Genomic DNA, 19,501 nt, shown 5'->3' with positions numbered 1-19,501 from the left:
ACATTATAAACTAACAACAACCAGAGGTGTAACAGCAATGTAGCTACTGGCCACTACTGTGGCTGTATAAAGCCAGTAACACCAGCACACAGAAGGGCTACTAGCACAGGTTCTTTGATTTGCTTTTCTAAGGAAAGCAACTTTAAGCAGTTTACAGTCTCACTTTAATGAAACATACATATATCATTCACTTAGTTCGGGGGAAATAGTCAGCACCCTGAACTTCAGAGCAAATACAAACAGAAATTACAAGCAGAGAAAATATAAACAGAGCAAATAGCAAACCAGTCTATCCATAGCAATACATACATAGTTAACAGAGAGAGAAGCACCAACATCTGGGTTTTTCAAAGCCAGGGGGCTCCTTAGCAGCTACCCAGAGTCTCCACACCAACACTCTTCCAACAAGTGAGCCCCAAACAAAATGCTAACCTCAGAGTATATATACACTTCTTCAGGGTCAGAGTGCTTCACACCTCTTGAGGGTTTCGTACCTCTCATGACCTAACTAGCAAAAGGGTGTGGGCCTTCCTACAAACAAAGGCAAGACTCAATCAAAGGCACTTGATTGCCTTAGTGCTGAGAAGCACTGCAAAACAAAAGACAACAAAAAGTCCCACTTTGCTTGCCCTTATAAGAGATAAACACTAACCACCCGAGAGACTGGGGCTGTCTGTTGATTAAGCTCCATAATTAACAAAAGGTTTAAATGACTGTTTGGGTCCCAGCTGGGGCTATGATGACCTCCATGTAGGAGAGTTGCTGCCCATTGGTCAAGAATGCGGTTGATGCTATCTGAATGGGCACCTGAATGGCTACAAGAATGTTTTGATATGAGGGGAGTATAGTAGGAAGAACCCTGGTGCTGGAGTCAAGTCTTTACTTCTCTCTGTGACCTTGGGTGAGGTCCTTCCCATCTTTGAGCCTCAGTTTCCTTGTCTGTAAAATGTAGGGGTTGGACTTGGCCTTTGTGGTCCCTTCTGTGATCCAATGAGGTTGATATTGTCAGTGGTGAGGGGGGGAGGGCCATGGGGAGGGGAGAAAGCACACCCCTGGGAGGTGCTGTTGGCTTCCTCTGAAGTTTCTTACCCAGAGGAAAAGTGCTTGGACAAAGTCATAGAATCCCAAAATATAGACTGACAGAGTTGGGAGGGTCCTTAGAACATAGAATGCCAAAGTTGAGATTGCCCTTAGGGCAGAGAATCTTAGAAGGAGGAAGAGTTTTAGAACAGAGAATGTCAGAGCCAGGAAGGGCCTTAGAATAGGGAATGTCAGAGCTGGGAGGGGCTTTAGAACATGGAATGCCAAAGCTGACACTGACCTTGGAGCAGAGAATCTTAGAGCCAAGAAGGGCTTTAGAACAGGGAATGTCAGAGCTGGGAGGGGCCTTAGAACAGGGAATGTCAGAGCTGGGAGAGAAATTAGATCATAGAATGTTGATGTGGGGAGAGACATTAGACCACAGAACATAGAAGATCTTTACAAGGGACTTTAGAGATCGAATGATCTGATCATACAAATGGAGAAACTGAGGCCCAGACAGAGGAAATGTTTTCCTCAAAATCAGTCAATAACAACTTATTTACTCATCATTCAGTGAAGTAGTTGCCAAGGCAAGGCCAGAAGCCCAATATCTTGGGCACTTGTGATGGTGATGTGTTTGGAGAACAATGAAGGCTGGCTTCTGGCATCTAAAGGTTCAGCACATGTCCCAGCTCAGAGCACGAAGCTCACAAAGTGGTGTCAGTGGACAGCTAGAGGAACAGCAATAAGCGTGGTGGGTGGAGTGAAGAGAAGGGGGGTGGGAGAGGGGAGGGAAGTGATAAACTGGACATTTATTAGCTGTTTCCAGCCTCTGACAATGGCTCCTCCCAGACTCAACCTCAGGAGCCTCCTTTGTGTTCTAGGTCTTCGTGGCCTGATGCTGTCTGTCATGATGGCCTCCCTTATGAGCTCCCTCACCTCCATCTTCAATAGTTCCAGCACTCTGTTCACCATGGACGTCTACACCAAAATCCGGAAGAAGGCATCTGAGAGGGAGCTTATGATAGCTGGAAGGTGAGACCATCTCCTCCTCTTGCCTGAATCATAAATCTAGGGGGTCAAATAATGTCAGAGCTAGGGGAACCCTTAGAACCCAAATTGTCTGAAATGGGAAGGACAGAGAATATAAGAACTAGGAATATAGTCTGAGATGGAAAGGACCTTAGAACAGAATGTCAGAGCTGGGAGGTGCCTTAGACCATGGAATGTCAGAACTTGGAAGACCTTTGGGACAGATGATGTCAGAGCTGGGGGTTGGGAAGGACCTTAGGACATAAAATGTCAGAATTTTTGGAACTGAAAGGGACCTCAGAACATAGAGTATTTGAGTTGGGAGAGGGCTTAGATTTAATCTGAAGTCCTTCCCAGCACTAAGCCAGGACATGGATGGGCTTTAGAATGTTGGAGCTAGGAAGAACCTTGGAACATTGAATGTGTGAGCTGGAAGAGTCTTGAGAAGACAGAATGTTAAAACGTGGAGGAACTTCCGTGCCTAAAAAGGTGGAGTGAGCTGGAAGAAACCTTATTCACAAACTGAAGTTACTGTCTTTCCCCCCCAATCCCTCCCATTTTCAAACTTCCCTATTACTGTTGAGGGCAGCATCATACTCTCTGTCCCCCAGGCTCCCAACCTAGGAGTCATCCTGGACTCCTTACTTTCCCACTCCCCCCATAACCATGCTGTTGCCAAAGTCTGTCCATTTTACCTTTGGGACATCACTCAAATGAGCCCTCATCCCTCTTCTGACACTGCCCCAACTCTGTGTAGGCCCTCATCACCTCATACCTGGACTATTGCAATGGCTACTGAGAGATCTGTCTGCCACAAGTCTATCCCCACTCCAGTACATCCTCTACTGGCCCCAAAGTGATTTTCCCATCACACAGGTCTGACCATGTCACCCACATCCCATCCCACCATAACTCAATCAACACCAGTGGCTCCCTATCATCTTCAAGATCAAATACAAAATCCTCTGTTTGATATTCACAGCCCTTCCTAACCAGTCCTTCCTCCTTTTCCAGTCTTCTTATATTTCTGCCCATCCTACCCTATTCTTTGCTCCAGTGACACCAGCCTCCTGGCCGTCCTTTGGAGAAGACCATCCATCTCTCCCCTCCAGGCATTTTCATTGGCATCCCCCATACCTGGAATGCTCTCTCTCCCTCCTCATCTTCTATCCTGGTTTCCTTCAGGTGCCAACTAAAATCCTACTACCTGCAGGAAACCTTTTTCAACCCCTCCATTCTAGAGCCCTCCTTCTGTTGGTGATTTCCTGTTTATCCTTCTATAGTTTGTTGCTATGTAGTTGTTAGTATGTGTTGGATTGTGAGCTCCTCCAGGGTGGGGATTGTCTTTTGATTTTCTTTTTATCTTTTTCTTTTTATCTATTTCTTTTAGAACAGTGCCTGACACATAGTAGGTGCCTAATACATATCTATTGATTGAAAGCAGAACATTGCAAGCCAGGGTTGAGAGGGACCTTAAAACTAGGTGTACCCAGATAGAGCCACAATAGCTCCCTTCTCATACCCATGTCTCCCATGATGGCCAGGGCTTGTGTGGAACATGAGCATCTCTCTGTGGCTACTTTTGTTCCCTCCTTGTACATTACCTTTATCTAGAAATTTTGAAGCTGTGCTTCCGAAGCTACTTTCAACCTCAGGGTTTAGTCTAGGTCACAGAAGGCTAGAACCAAGAAGGAACCTAGAAATCAATCATTTATCAGTCACCCCAAACCCATTTTGCGGATGAGAAGGCTGAGACTCAGAGAGGGGCTTCCAGGTCACAAGATAATCTAGTAGCAGAGTCAGGGCTCCAGCCCAGGTTCATAGGTCTCATTGGGTCTAGAGCTAGAAGGAACTTTCAAGAGCATGAGGTCATAGAATAAACAAATGTTGCATTTGGAAGGGTCCTTGGAGAGCAGCTAGTGCATTCCTCTCATTTTCGTATGAGGAACCTGACAGAGAGTGGTTGTGACCTGCCAGGACTTCACACCTAGTAGGTGTCATGATTAGGACTTCACACAATTCTTCAGATTCTGTGTCTATTTCTACCACAACATGTCCAAATGCCTCTTTTACAAGCGAGCAAATGGAGACCCAGAGGGAAGAGATAACTTGTCCAAGGTCACCCAGGTAGCAGAGACTCAAACCTATGTATGTCATCTGCCTCCAGATCTGGGGCTCTCAGCCTCAGACACTTCCTAGCTGGGCAAGTCATTTAACCTGTGTTTGCCTCAGTTTCATCATCTATAAAATGGGGTTAATGATAGCATCTATTTTCCAGGCTTGTTGTGAGGATCAAATGAAATAATCATTTTAAAGCACATAGCACTGGCACATAGAAATCATCACACACACACATGCACACACACACATACACACACATACATATACGTGTGTTTTTGTTAACTATTATTATTGTAGTACACTTCCAGTTTCATTCCTCCCAGCCCTGTACTTTCCCAACTGCCCCACAATGCCCTTTTTATTCCATTTAATAGAATTTCAGGACTTTGGAGCTGGAAGGGAGCTGAGAAGCATTCTGGGCCAACCTCAGAATCCCTGTCCTGGTATAACATCCCCAGCAAGTTGATCATCCCGTGTTTGCTGGAAGACCTCCACTAATGGGGAAACTCCTACATCCTGTGGCAGTTCATTCCTTTTATTACTTTTTAAAAAAGTTGTATTGCTTTCTTCAATTCCATTTGTGCTCTTCATCCCTTCCTTCCCTGAAGAACTATCTCTAAAAATAAAAATAGAGGGAAAAAAGCATTTTAGCAAAGCCAAAACCAAACGGCAACCAGGACAGTTGGTGTATGCAGTGTTCCGCACTCAGAATGTCCCACCTGCGAAGAAGGGAGGGAAGTGCATTTTCTCACTCCTTTTCCAGGACCAAACATGATCATTATAATCACATGGTTTTCAGTTTCAGATTCTTCCTCCATGCCCCATTTCCACTGTTGTATTCATTGTGTAAATTACTGACCTTGCACAGCCATCCCTCATTCAAATCAAAGTCAACTCCAAGTCATATCATCATCTCACTGATGCCACGGTCCTCTTCTAGAATGAAGGACAAACCACACACATCAGTTCACATATGTTTTCTTATGCTTTATGCTTTTTCATATCTAGCATTTTTATGGAACAGTAATATTTTTTATTTATTTTTATTTTTATTTTTTTATTTTTAGTTTACCATACATGGTTCTACATAGTTTTGAGTTCCAGATTTTCTCCCCTCCCTCCCCCCTCCTTCCCCAAGACGGCATGGAATCTCATATAACTATCATGTATAACTTCGCATTGAATTAATTTATGCACTAGTCAAGTTGTGGAGAAGAATTATGACCAATGGAATGAATCATGAGAAAGAAGAAACAGAACCAAAAAAAAAAACAACCCAAGAACAAAAACAAAAGAGAAGCAAAAAAGGCGAGCATGTAGTGCACCTCGATCTGTATTCAAACTTCACAGTTCTTTCTCTGGATGAAGATAGCATTCATGGAACAGTAATATTACATTCATTCATGTACTGAAATTTGTTTAGTCATTCTCCAATCAATGGGCATATCCTTTGTTTTCAGTTCTTCATTGACACAGAAAGTGCTGCTATGAATATACCTGTGTCCAAGGGACCTATCTTAATTGTGGCACCTCTGCCACTTCTACTTTTTGGGCTTCAGTTTGTCCATTGGTAAAATGAGGGAGTTGTACCAGATGATATCAGGAGAAGTAGAAAAGCAGGAGGCAAAGAGATCCCTCTGTGAAGGTTCATAGTTAATTAGCTTAAGATTCTGTGCTTTGACTGTATAGGCAAGCAATGACTGAGCCTGGATCCCTGCCAGAAAATGTGATTATTGGGGAAAGTCAAACACATTTTCATTTACTATTGGCATAGATGCCTTCCACAGAGGCAGAACATTCCATTAAAAATAAGTGATTGGCCTTGGGAGCAGTCAGGAAAGCAGGCTGATAATTCACAGACTTGCTCATTATTCTTCTCTGCTGCCAATATTAGGTACCTTTGTGCTAGGATACTTGTATGTGTTTTGATCACTCCATTAAGTGGATTCAGTGTCCTGACTTGTGTGGGCTGGTTTCATTTGCAGGCTGTTCATCCTGATACTAATTGGCATCAGCATTGCCTGGGTCCCTGTTGTGCAGTCAGCTCAGAGTGGGCAGCTCTTTGACTATATTCAGTCGATCACCAGTTACTTGGGGCCACCCATTGGTGCTGTTTTCCTGCTTGCCATTTTCTGGAAGAGAGTCAATGAGCCGGTGTGTATAAACCTTGGAGAAATGTTGTTATACTCAAAACTTTAGCACTTCTTTCCCTGAAGTTGAATCTCTCCCTATGCCAGTGGGTTCTGTTTGTCAAAGCTGTGACCTTCCCCAGAACTCTTAGTTATTGGCAGCAGTGAAGAACTAAGAAGCAGGACTCTTAGATGTTGTGAGCGAACCAACTACAGTCAGGGACTGGGCATCATGTAAGGAAAGACTCACAGACCAGAGCCCTTGTCTTGGCTCTGTTATTTAATAGCTTTGCGATCTTGGCCAAAGTCATTTCTCTCCTGGCCTCAGTTTCCTCATCTACAAAATCAGGGGATTGGACAAGATCATCCCTAAGGTCTCCTTCAGTTCTAAAATTTTATGAATCCTATGAGCCATTTTGTGCCCTCTCACCCAAATTCCCAGTTGAGTGCCCTGCCCTCACTTGGCACTCAACAAATCCCCTAAAACAGATTTTCATGGCCTCAGATCCCTTGGTGATCTTGTAAGAGCCAGCTTCAAATTTTATGAAAGTCCAACAAAGAGGGTACCGGAATGACCTCAATTGTGACTTAGAGCAAAGAAGTGTTAAGTGAGCACCTGTTACTTCTCCATCCCCATGTTAGGTGCTAGGAAAGATACAAGGGAAGTCTAAGGCATTGTTTCTACTTAGTCTCATGGCAATAAGACTTGAGGAGCATTGAGGATACAGTCTTAAAGAGATAAGACACATATACATAAAAATCAGTATTCGATGTAATAACAAGAATATGTCTTTAAGATTTAAAAAGCATTTTCCTCACAACATTGTAACATTGCAGTACAATTAATGGAGTCTCTAAAATATAGGCCCATGAGTTTAATTTTGATTCCTAACAAAATTCTAGTGTGTGTTATTATAAGGATGGTTAGTGAATATTGAGAAAATAAAGCAGTGTTCACGAAGAGCCAGCATAGCCTCACCAAGAACAGGATATGCTAAAATCACCTACTTTCCATTTCTGACAAGGTAACTATGCTGATATAAGCACAGGAACCAGCAAAAACCTAAACAACTAGACTTGAATCAGGAGAATGTTGTAGATATGGTTTACCTAGATTTTAGCAAAGTGTTTGCCAAAATCCTTCATGTTATTTTTGTGGAAAATATGGAGAGACATGGGCTAGACAAGAATACAACTACTAACAGTCAGACAAAGAGAGTAGTCATTAGTAGTTCAATGTCAACACAAAAGGCTGTCTCCACTGGAGTGCCCCAAGGACCAGTGCTTGCTCCTGTATTTTTAAACATCTTTGTTAGTGATTGAATAAAGTGATCAGACAATTTGCTTACTAAATGTGAGATGTGTAAGTGACAGAAAGTGGAAAGGGATAGATAACGTGTTGGAGTCAGGACTGGAATTTATAGGGACAAAGTCAAAGCATGCAACAGAATTAATACATCAATTTCCCCACATACAACTTAGGGTAGATGTGGCCATTTAGACATTTGTTTGAAAAAAAAAACATCTGGGGGTTTAATGTACAATACAAGTCAGTGTGTGATTTGGCAGCATCTAAATTAATGCATTATTTAACAACATTAAAAGAGGCCTAGTTCCCAGGAATAAGGAAGTTATAGTTCCATTGTATCTTGTCCTGGTCAGGCCATATCTTCTAAATCCTGGGGACCATATTTTAGGAAAAATATGGATAGGATAAAAAGTATCCAGAGGGCAAACAGGATGTTAACAGTCTCCTAGATCATCCCATATGACCATCAGTTGAAGGAAAGGGGGATGCATAGCCTGAAGAAGAGAAGACTCAGGGGAGACAGTTGTTGTTGAGTCATGTTTTAGTTATATCTGACTTTTCCTGACCCCATTTGGAGTTTTCTGGGCAAAGACACTGGGGTGGTTTGCCATTTCCTTCTTTAGCTCATTTTAGTTCATTCAGGAGCTGAAGCAAACAGGGTTAAGTTACTTGCCCAGGGTCCCATAGCTAGTAAGTGTCTGAGGCCATATTTAAACTCACAAAGAGGAGTCTTCCTGACTCCAGGCCCAACAATCTATCCACTGCACCACCGATTTGCTCCAGGGGAGACATAGTTGTCTTCAAATACTTGAAAGGATATTAAATGTGTAAGGGATTAGATTCATTGGGCATAGCCTCAGAGGGCAGAAGTAGGAACAATGAATGGATGGATGTTACATAGACCAGTTTAAATTTGTTTGTTTTTTTTTTTTGGTTTTTTTTTGGGGGGGCAGGGCAATTGGGATTAAGTGACTTGCCCAAGGTCACACAGCTAGTACATGTGACAAGTGTCTGAGGCCGGATTTGAACTCAGGTCCTCCTGACTCCAGGGCCGGTGCTCTACTGACTGCGCCACCTAGCTGCCCCTACCAGTTTAAATTTGATGTAAGGAAAAAACTTTCTAAAAATCACAAATATATATATGTCAAATAGGCTGCTTTAGAAGAGAGTGGAATTCTCCTCACCGGAGAGTTTCAATCAGAGACTGGACCAGGGTGGTGATCTTGTGGCCTCGAGGCCACATGTGGCTTTCTAGGTCCTTGGGTGTGGCCTTTTGATTTTGTCCAAGTGTTACAGAACAAGTCCTTTCATAAAGAGGCTCTGTTCTGTGAAGTTTAAATTCAGTCAGAGGGCTGCACTTGAGGACCCAGAGGGCCACATGTAGCCTCAAGGCCTCAGATCCCCCACCCTTAGCCGGACCATCCTTCATCAGGGATATGTTAGGAGGGATTCTTGCTCAGCTAGTTTCCTCTAGCCCTGAGATTTTGTGATGACAAATCACATATAAATGAGCTAACCAGAAATGTAGGGAGATTAGGTGACTTATCTAGGGTCACCTGGCCAGTTAGTTCCAGAGTTGAAGACCTTGAGACTAGGCCTTCACCCAAGACCACCATCACAGCTGTGAGTTCATTTGTCCCAGTGTAAGACACACTTTGTCTCTTCTCCCCCAAGGACTTTTCCATTTCATTGAGGACACAAGACAAGTATATATCACAAAAGTGAAGTAGATAGTGGAGTTTCATTATTTCCATTTTACAGATGAGTAAACCAAGGCCCAGAGTGGTTCCATGACTTGACTGAAGCCAGAATTCAAATCTGTCTTTTGACTTCAAGTCTAGTGCTTTACTCATGACATCAAGCCACCTCCTCAACTTTGCAAACATGGCTTCCCAGTAAAAGTGTCTACCTTCACAGTTAACATGCCTTCTCTGTCTTTCTTTTGCAGGGTGCCTTTTGGGGTTTGGTTGTGGGACTACTGATTGGACTGTCTCGAATGATTACAGAGTTCGCCTATGGAACAGGCAGCTGTGTGGAGCCCAGCAACTGTCCTACAATAATTTGTGGTGTTCATTACCTCTACTTTGCCATTATCCTGTTTGTAGTGTCCGTCATCATCATTTCAGTCGTCTCTCTCTTGACTAAGCCCATCCCAGATGTGCATGTAAGTGTTATCACTTTTGCATGACTCTTCCATTGATAGTTGCCCTCTTGCTTCTTGTTTTGATTCTACTCCACAAAGATCTATGGAATCCATAAGAAACCCACAATCTTACTGTCAGGTCCCCAAGGAATTGCTAACCTTACTGTCAGATCCTTAAAGCTGTTGATGAATAACCATAGCATCAGCTTCCAGATTGTGAAACTTGAGCTATACTTACAGTGTCAGTGGGTGGCCTGATTGGCCATGATCCTGGGCCAGCCCAGTTCTGCTTGATTTTTAAAAGTAATTTTATCTATATCTTTTGTCTTTATATTACTTAAATCTCCCCCTTGTATTATTTGCACCCCCTCCCCAAGAGACATTCAATATATCCAAGAATTTTTTAAGGAAAAAAAGAAAGAGGAAGAAGAGGAAAAAAATCAGCCAAACCAATCAACATTTCAGAATATCTGACAGTGTATGTAGTGTTGTGCTCACTTATATCTTACATTTCTGCAAAGGAATAGGGGATGTCTCCCCATCTCTCTTCTTTGGGGTCAGGCTTATTCTTTGTAATTTGTCAACATTCATTTTTGATTTGTTCAGTTTTTAAAGAAATGGGCAGGCATGAATGACTTATGGACTTCCTTGTTGGAAGGAGTACTTGCACGATGAGATCCCACCACTTTTGGAGAGTTGGAGCAGGGTCCTAAACACACTCAGTCTGATTCTTCACCCTGCCTTAATTCAGTTCAATTCACCAAATATTGATTAAATACATCTGTGCAAGGCACTGCCCTAGGCACTGGGGATGTAGAGACAAAAACTAAACAGTCCTCGCCCCTAAATGGTTCACATTCTGCTGGGGATGTACCACATATACATAGCTCAGTAAATACAAAGTGACTTCAGGAGATAGAAGGAATTAACAGAACGCTGCGAGGTTAATGGGACAGAGTCTCACATCAAGCAATGCAGTTAGACATGTCTCTGAAAAATTTAGCCCTTCACAAAAAATTGGCTCCAACCCCAGGCCACTCAGGTACATTGCAAAGCATTGGAGCAGGTCAGTTAGGAGGCAGAGTGAATAGATTTCTTGACTTGGTGTTAGACATATCCTAGCTATATGACCCTGGGGAAATTATTGAACCTCTTTTTAGCCTTTATCTGCAAAATGGTGATGATAATGGCACCTGCACCCCCAGGCTGGGAATATACCTTGTTCCCAACTTTTTGCCATTAGAAATAATGCTTCTATGAATGTTTGTGTACAGATAAATATTTCCTTCCTGTCATTGATTTCCTTGAGAGTATAAATTTAGCAGGGGGATCACGGCATCAAAATTTAAGAATGATTTGGTAATTTTTTCGTATAATTTCATTTAATTGACTTGTGATTTCATTGGCATGGGGAACTTTCATTGAGGAAATTCCACCTACCAATGCAGATGGACACCTGCTGTGTAAATGACAGTCTTAGAGAGTTTTCTGTAGCTCCTAAGAGGTTAAACAACTTTTTAGAGTAACACTGGTAGTTTGTGTCAGAAATAGGACTTGAAACTGAGTCTTCCTGAGGTTAGCGCTCCATCCACTGTGTCATGCTGCCTCTCCACATTGCTTCCTAAAATCATCTGGATCACTTCACAGGCAACTGTGAATCAGTGTGCCCATTTCCTCTGTCTAGCCAACACTAAATTCCCCCCACTCCGAAAAATCTCTCCTTCTTGGGGATCTGATATATCCCTCCTGGAAATTGTAGCTAGTTCAACAGCTATGTCCTCAACTGTGCAGCCAGCAGTGCTATTTGTTTTCCTTGGCTAATCTGCTTCTGCTTTTTCCATCCTGTCAGCTTTATCGCCTATGTTGGAGTTTGAGGAACAGCAAGGAAGAACGCATTGATCTGGATGCAGGTGATGAGAAGGAAGTCCCGGATAATCCTGAAGACAAGTTGGAAATAGGTGAGTTAGGACTCCAGTTCTTTTTACAGACCTCAAATTATTTCTCCCTACAGTGATAGTAAACCACACTTTCTGTGTGGTTCAGCCTGGATTGGAGTGTGGGGCCAGAATCAGAGCAGAGGTAAAACCAAAAACATGTTGTTATAGCTATGGAGTCATGGCCCTTCCCACTTCTCTTATATTTTGTTAGGAAGAGGGATCTGGATTCTAGCCCCATTGACTGCTGTATATTCTGCCACTGACTTTCTGTATATTCCTGCTAAAGTTGTTCCTCATCCATGGACCTCAGTTTTCTCCTCTGTAAAATGAGTTTGGATAATATGGTCTTTTAATGTATCAGAAAGAACCTTGGACTTGGAGTTGGAGGACTGGACTTGAACTAACCACTTTTGTGACTTCATCTTTCTGGACCTCAACTTCCTCATCTGTAAAATTAGCAGGGGGCAGGGTGGGGAGACACTAGACAATCCCTAAGGTTCCTTTCAATGCTGAAGCCTATGAGCCTATAGTCATTCCCTTGTAGTATTCAGACAAAAGTGGCTATGAATGCCAGAGCATGCTGGAATGTATTCAGGAGCTGTCCACGGTTCTGAAATAAGATATCTGGTTCTCCAGAGCAGGCTAGAGTACGCAGAAGCCTCCAGCAATTCTGTTTCACTGGTAAAAGAGCCTTCCAACTGCTCTGTTTGCTTACATGGCTACTGACAAATATCATTCTCAGAATGGAGAGGAGGAATGGAAGTCATTGGTGTATTTAGGCCCAGGTATATTAAATCATGAGCTATATAAAGCACCTGTCCCTAATCTTCTGAGAAATACTAGCCACCCATTTCTGGACTATATGTAAAATAAATCAATAAATAATAAAATTATTACCATTCATAATTAATGCATTTTAATGCACTTTTTGAATTATTTATTTAATATCTTACTTCCCACCTATTACTTGTAAAACATCGAGTTCCAAATTCTTTCCTGCCCTCCTTCCCCTCTTCCCTCTTTAAGAAAGCAATCAATTTGATATAAGTTATACATGTGCAGTCATGCAAAGTATATTTCCATATCAGTTATGTTGTAAAAAGACAGACAAAAACACAGCAAGAAAAATGAAGTAAAAAGGTATCCTTCAATCTGTATTCGGGCTCCATCAGTTCTTTCTCTGCATGTATATAGAATTTTCATTATAAGACCCTAGGAATATTCCTGGCTCATTGTACTGCTGAGAATAGGTAAGTCATTCATCAGACAATATTGCTATTTCTGTGTATGATGTTCTCCTGGTTCTGAAGTCTTTCCAGGTCTTTCAGAAGTCATTCTGCTCATCATTTCTTATACCACAATAGTATTCCATCACAATCATGTACAACAACTTGTTCAGACACTTCCCAATTGATGGGCATCCTCTCAGTTTCCAATTCTTTGCCACCACTACAAGAGTGGGTATATTTTTGTACATGTAGGTCCTTTTCCTTTTTGCTTTTATTTCTTTGGGATAATTATGAATTTTGATAGGGTTTTTGGTACCAGAAGGGACATTGAAGATCTGTTAGTTCAACCCCCTCATGAATCTCAGAAAGATCATAGACTTTAGAGTTGGGAAAGAGCTTGGAAAGGGGACTTGCCTAGGATCACATAGAAAGTAAGTAGTAGAGTCAAGATTTGAACTCAGGTCCTCTGAATCTAAATCCAGCACTGTTTCTTCCATACCATCAGAGCCTCTGGTGGGAGGAGGGACATGATTCTCATCATTACCATTCATAATGATATGATAGTGCTAGATATCTCTGATTAAATGCTTACATTCATCATGTGTTTCATAACTTACAAAATACTTCCACATCCATTCATTTATGTGATCTTTACAATGGCCCCATGAGGAAGGCAGGCCAATGAGTATATTGCTCATTTTCTAGATGAGAAAAAGGAGGCCCAGAGAGGGAGAGAATTTTGCCTAGTTTATTAGTGAAATATTAGAGACTAGAATCCTGGTCTCCTGATTCCTACATCAGGACTGACTCACTCCTGTGGGCCTGACTCTGCCAGCATCCTCTCTGTAGAAGCAGAGAGTGGACAAGGAGGCCAAAAGGAGAGAATCTGATTCCTGAGGTGGCAAGATCAATACCTTATTTTCTCAATGAGATATCATTGGAAGACCAGACCCAAAGTTGAACAGCAAATTATCCCTGTTACTGTGCCTATAGACCAACCCTTTGTATCCTAGTGCATTTGTCAGGAACACCTGTATGAATTACAGTCAGATGACTCTGAGAGCCTGTCAGTCTGGGCATTTGCAGAGAATCCATCCATGTATGCATGCATCCATTCCTTCAAAAGGAATTTATTAAGCACATAACATGTATCAGACACCTGAAATTTTACAAAAGCAAAAAAGAAAACAGTTCATGCTGTCAAGGAGCTTGCATTGTATGGGGGAGGGGAATAATAAGAAATATAACTAGCATTTGTATAGTGCTTTAACACTTTCCATAGGCCATTTGATCCTCACAACATCCTGTGAGATAGGTGTGCTATTATCCTTACTTTTTATACAAGGAAACTGAGGTTGAGAGAGGTTAAGTGCCTTACTCAGGGTTATACAGCTAACAATATAAATACAGTCTAATTTAAGGAGCCAGAGAGGAGTGATTAGTATCACAAGTGAGCTTATAGATGTATTTTGGAAAGGATTTTTAAGAAAACCCCAACTTTCCCCTTGTTATAAATTCATCACCCTGAGGCCCCTGTATAAACTGCTCTGGGAGATCAGTGGTCTGGTTTCAGAACCACGGACAGCTTCCTTCAAGCGTTCTCCAGGATTTAGAGCCATTTTTGTCAACATTTCACAAGGTAATTGAAGAAATCCTAGGCTCACAGGTTTTAATGTTGAAGGGGGACTTTGTCTAGTTTTGGGAAATCTCTCCAAACCTCGCCATCCTCATCTCTAGTTTGGAAGGAACTTTTTGCCTTTGAGAGCCCAGGGTCACCTCCAGGTCCCAGTGTACTGCAGGAGTAAGACATTAGTGGAAGAATAAAGAAGTCATCAGCACTAACTTCTATTGGAGAATTAGGGCTTAAAGAGCCAAACCTGATATCAGGACAACACTGCATTCAAGCTTTGCCTCTGCCTTGTGCTGGTGGTGTGACCCTTGGCAAGGCACTTAGCATCTCAGGGCCCTGGGCACTTTTATAAGATCCTAAACTGCAGGACAGGTTGCTAATATTCATTGGTAGAGGGCATTAACTCACTGGGGGTTCACTACATGAATGAAATCATGCATCTGGAAACAAAGAGAAAAAGCCCTGTAACATTTACAAAGTTCTTTATGACTATAAGTGTGATGTGCGAGTGTGGTGAACTGGAGTCAAGAGAACTGGTTTCAAATCCTGCCTCTCCCTTTTATCAGCTGTGTTGCTATGGGCAAGTTGAGCCTCAGTTTCCTCACTGCCAAAATGGGAATGATAGTCTCTACTTCATGAGGTTACTGTTAGCCTAGAGTGGAAAATATGTAAAAGTGCTTTGAAAGCTCTAAATCTGGGAAGAAATGTTGTTCCTCATTATTATTATTATCTCATTACAACAAGTGTAAGTATCATTAACCCATCAGTAACCCACACTGGAGCCCAAGGGTCCTGGACTAAAGACTCAGGATCCTTCCACTCCTCTTTTCTGGCCTCCTTATGGCTGGCAAGTTTGACACATTCTTGAAAACATTTTAAATCATTTACATTTCTGTAAACAAGTACAGAAGAAAGTCATCCTTGGGACAGCTAGCAACCAGAGGGGAAGTTGCCGTCTTAATAGGAGACTCTCTCTCTCTCTTTGCTGTTTTCAGGTTTCCTCACCTCTTAAGTCCCATAATTCTGTTGTGCTTCTTTCATGCAGAAGTCCCTCAGGAGAATAAGAGCTGCCTCAGGAAGACCTATGACATGTTCTGTGGACTGGACCAGCAGCAGGGGCCCAAGCTGACCAAGGAGGAGGAGGCTGCCCTCAAGATGAAGCTGACAGACACATCAGAAGATCCCTTGTGGAGAGATATTGTCAACATTAATGGCATCATCCTCCTGGCTGTGGCTGTCTTCTGCCATGCTTACTTTGCTTAGATTCAGTTGGCTCGCTTCTGCAAACCAGGTTCCTGAAGGCCAGCCTCTCATCTTTTCTCCACCACCGGATTCCATGCTGCACTGTGATGGGGGAGGGGGAGAGAGGAATAGAATTGTAAATTAGAACTAAGAATATGAGTGTACATATGTATAATTAGAGCCTATACAAATGAAAAAAAATTCTCATTGTTAAATTATGTTTGAAACAAAGCTAATAAAGGTGTATATACTAAGACCCCCTAAAACAAGGAGAAAAGGTCACTTAATTTCCTTAGGGATTACGCTTTTACCATTGTGCTAGGTGATGCCAAGATGAAGATAAACAGAAAAGGTCCCTGAGGATGTGCAGGCTTGGGGACTTTGGCTTCCATGAGATTGGCTGCATTTTGGCCCTAGGAATCAGAGAAATCATGTGTGATAACTGCCAGAAGAGTTGAGATAGCTGGTGATCCTGAGCCTCAGAATCCTGAGGCATAAGCTGGAGTCCTGGTTCTGCACTGACTTTCTGGGTTACCCTGAGCAAGTTCCTTTTCTTCTCTGAGCCTCAATTTCACCATCTGTAAAATGAAGGCATTGGACTAGTGTCTTTCCAAGGACAGCCCTAACAATTAGAGCTGTCCCCAAGGGGAATGGGCTACCTTTGCAATTGGCAAGTTGCTCTTTCTTGGCCATATTCAAGCAAGAGGGAGACAACCACTTGTTAGTCATATTATTATGGTATTCCCTTTCTCATGTGGGTTGGACTAGGTGGCCACTGAGGCCTCTTCCAGCTCTCAAATTCTATGATTCTTTGACTGGATGGTCTCTGAAGGTTCCTTCCATTTCTAACACAAGAGGCAATCTGGTACAATGGAAACAGCAGGACATAAATCCCACATCTGGCACTGCCAGGCTATGTTTCTTACTGTTTCCTTTACTTGTCGTGAATCCACTCGCCACATGTTCTGGAAGGATTGTATATCTGTTGTCCATCAAATAAAATTTTTTTGACCATTTTTGAGCCAGGTTCACTGAGTGCATCAGTAAAATGTGTAACAGAACTGGAGACTTTAGTCACAGGAATCTCTTTTGAGAGAAGAGTATGTGTGTTAAGTTTTGGAATGAGAATCAGGAGAACTGTTTGAATTCGCCTGACACTTAGTAGCTGTGTGAACATAAGCAAACCACTTAACCTCAATGAATGTCAGTTTTCTCCTCTCTAAAACTGGGGTAACAATACCCCTTATGTTCCTCTGTAGGATGGAAACAAGGTCACAAATAGTATGTGTGAGTGCAGGTCAATTTCACCTGCAGGAGCTCCCCAGGCACCAGGTGTGTATCGTCATTTTGTTAACCTCAAGAAAAGATTCATTTGATAGCTCTTTCCCACAACATGAAGAAAAAGAAGCTTTCTGGCTCCCCTTAGTGTTCATCCAAAGTCACAGCTTATCCCAGGCTTTAGGATGAGAAGAAGAGAAAAACAGAATTTCAGGGATCAGAGGGTATCTTCCTCAGATAATCAGCTCCTTAAAGGAGGAATATTCAGTGATGGCTTTTAACTCAGCTTTTCTTGTAAAAAACAAGCATCTTACCAAGAACTCCACAAAGCTGCTGATGAGTTAGGAAGGACTTTTATTTAATGTTCTTGCTCGAGCAGGTACCTAACAAGTAGGGCAACCCATTGAGACAAATACAATGCTTTTTATTACCTATTCCGATTCGTATTTCCCTCCCCTGCTTCCCCATTGACTGGGTACTGCAGGTTTTACAGCCTATCCAGAGTGCCTAAACTCCCTATGTGATTCTCTGCTCCCATTTACATCTCCCATTACCCTGTCTCCTTATCCTCATTTTCTTTATACTATCCAGCTGCCTCATAAGCACCTGCATCCTGTTTAACAACTTGGCTTTTATGTAGAAACAACAACCTCCTATTTCCCACTTTCTTATAGACCTAGGCTGGCTCACCTTGAAGAATGAGGAACTAGGGAGTTTGCACAGTTGGGTAGCGGTGGCTACATTGGTGGAATGTTCCTTTCAGAACATTTTTCACAGTGACCGCATACCATAGGTGCTTAATAAATGCTTGATGTTTATTGGTTCTTGGAACCCACTAGCAGAAGGTAGAATACCATTCATCTGATTCGTAAACATTTATTGAAATTCTAAATATTTTGTATCTTTCCCTGCAAATTTTAAAATATGAATTTCCATATAATGAGGTATGTCTGTATTTGGCAAATGGGACCAGAAAAAGACTTATTGGATCAATTCAGAATTCTAATACGATAGTGTAATCAGTATTTTACAACCAATTCCATAAGTTATTTTGTGAATATTCTTCCATCTAGCATTCAGTTTTTGCCGGCATATGTATGCGAGGGGTGTTCCTTTACGCAACAGTACTTGCTTTACTTTAGCAGGAGAGGTGAGCTCACACATAAGGTGGTGGTGGTGGTGGTGGTGGTGGTGGTGGTGGTTGTGGAGATGTGTTTGCAACCATGACTTCCTCTGCCTCTTTCCTAAGGGGGCAGAACTGGAAAAGCAATTCAGGGTGCAACATCTAGGTATGCCACCAGATGGCGCTCAGAGCTTGGGTTGCTTCAATTCCCTTCAGTTCAGTTTTTATTTTTTATTTTTTCCACTTATGGTATTTTATTCTTTTCCCAGTTTCATGCAATGATAGTTTTCAACATTAACTTTTACAAGATTTTGAGTTCAGATTTTTTTTCTCTTCTCTTACCTCCTCCCCCAGACGACGTGCAATCTGAGATAGGCTATAATGTACCGTCATATTAAACATATTTCCACATTAATTATGTTTTGAAAGAAGAATTAGAAGAAAAATTTAAAACCACAAGAAAGAAAAAACAGAAAAGAGAAAATAATATGCTTCGATCTGCCTTCAGACTCCATAGTTCCTTCTTTGGATGTGGACAACATTTTCCATCACGAGTCCCTTGGAATTATCCTAGATCATTATATTGCTGAGAAGAGCTGAGTCTATCAGAGTTGGTCATCTCACAGCATGGCTGTTACTGTGTAAAATGTTCTCTTGCTTCTGCTTACTTCACTCAGCCTCAGTTCATATAAGTCTTTCCAAGTTTTTCTGAAACCTGCCTTCTTATCATTTCTTATAGAACAATAGTATTCCATTACATATACCACAACTTGTTCGACAATTCCCCAATTGATGGACTTCCCCTCAATTTCCAATTTTTTTGCTACCACAAAAGAGCTGCTATAAATATTTTGTACATGTGCGTCCTTTTCCCTTTTTCATGATCTCTTCAGGATACAGACCTAGTAGTGGCATTGCTGGATCAAAGGGTTTGCAAATATTTTTTTCTTGTTATTTTTTTAATTTAATATATTTAGTTTTCAGCATTGATTTTCACAAGACTTTGAATTACAAATTTTCTCCCCATTTCTACCCTCCCCCCACTTCAAGATGGCATATATTCTGGTTGCCCTGTTCCCCAGTCAGCCCTCCCTTCTGTCACCCCACTCCCCTCCTATCCCCTTTTCCCTTCCTTTCTTGTAGGGCAAGATAAATTTCTACTCCCCATTGCCTGTGTATCTTATTTTCTAGTTGCATGCAAAAACACTTTTTTTTTGTTTTTGGACATCTGTTTTTAAAACTTTGAGTTCCAAATTCTCTCCACTCTTCCCTTCCCACCCACCCTCCCTAAGAAGTCAAGCAATT

At 41.9% G+C, this 19,501-nt stretch overlaps 1 protein-coding gene across 4 annotated transcripts in view; it reads left to right on the top strand.

Annotated features, from left to right (window-relative positions):
- LOC118847401 (sodium/glucose cotransporter 1-like) overlaps nucleotides 1–15,816 on the top strand; it is a 55,662-nt gene extending 39,846 nt beyond the window's left edge. Inside the window, exons 11-16 of one of the 4 annotated variants that reach the window (XM_036755879.1) lie at nucleotides 1,908–2,058; nucleotides 6,162–6,330; nucleotides 9,563–9,778; nucleotides 11,607–11,704; nucleotides 14,689–14,694; nucleotides 15,621–15,816. In XM_036755879.1, coding sequence (XP_036611774.1) covers nucleotides 1,908–2,058; nucleotides 6,162–6,330; nucleotides 9,563–9,778; nucleotides 11,607–11,704; nucleotides 14,689–14,694; nucleotides 15,621–15,816 — 836 coding nt within the window. Of the gene's footprint in view, nucleotides 1–1,907; nucleotides 2,059–6,161; nucleotides 6,331–9,562; nucleotides 9,779–11,606; nucleotides 11,716–14,688; nucleotides 14,695–15,592 lie in introns of all 4 variants that reach the window. The other 3 variants (XM_036755871.1, XM_036755861.1, XM_036755852.1) reach the window with 3 other exon arrangements.
- Nucleotides 15,817–19,501: the final 3,685 nt, after the last annotated feature.

The sequence above is a fragment of the Trichosurus vulpecula genome, chromosome 1 (assembly GCF_011100635.1).
Source record: "Trichosurus vulpecula isolate mTriVul1 chromosome 1, mTriVul1.pri, whole genome shotgun sequence".
NCBI lineage: Eukaryota > Metazoa > Chordata > Mammalia > Diprotodontia > Phalangeridae > Trichosurus > Trichosurus vulpecula.
The sequence above is the reverse complement of the archived record's forward strand: the minus strand, read 5'-3'. Positions and strand labels throughout refer to the sequence as shown.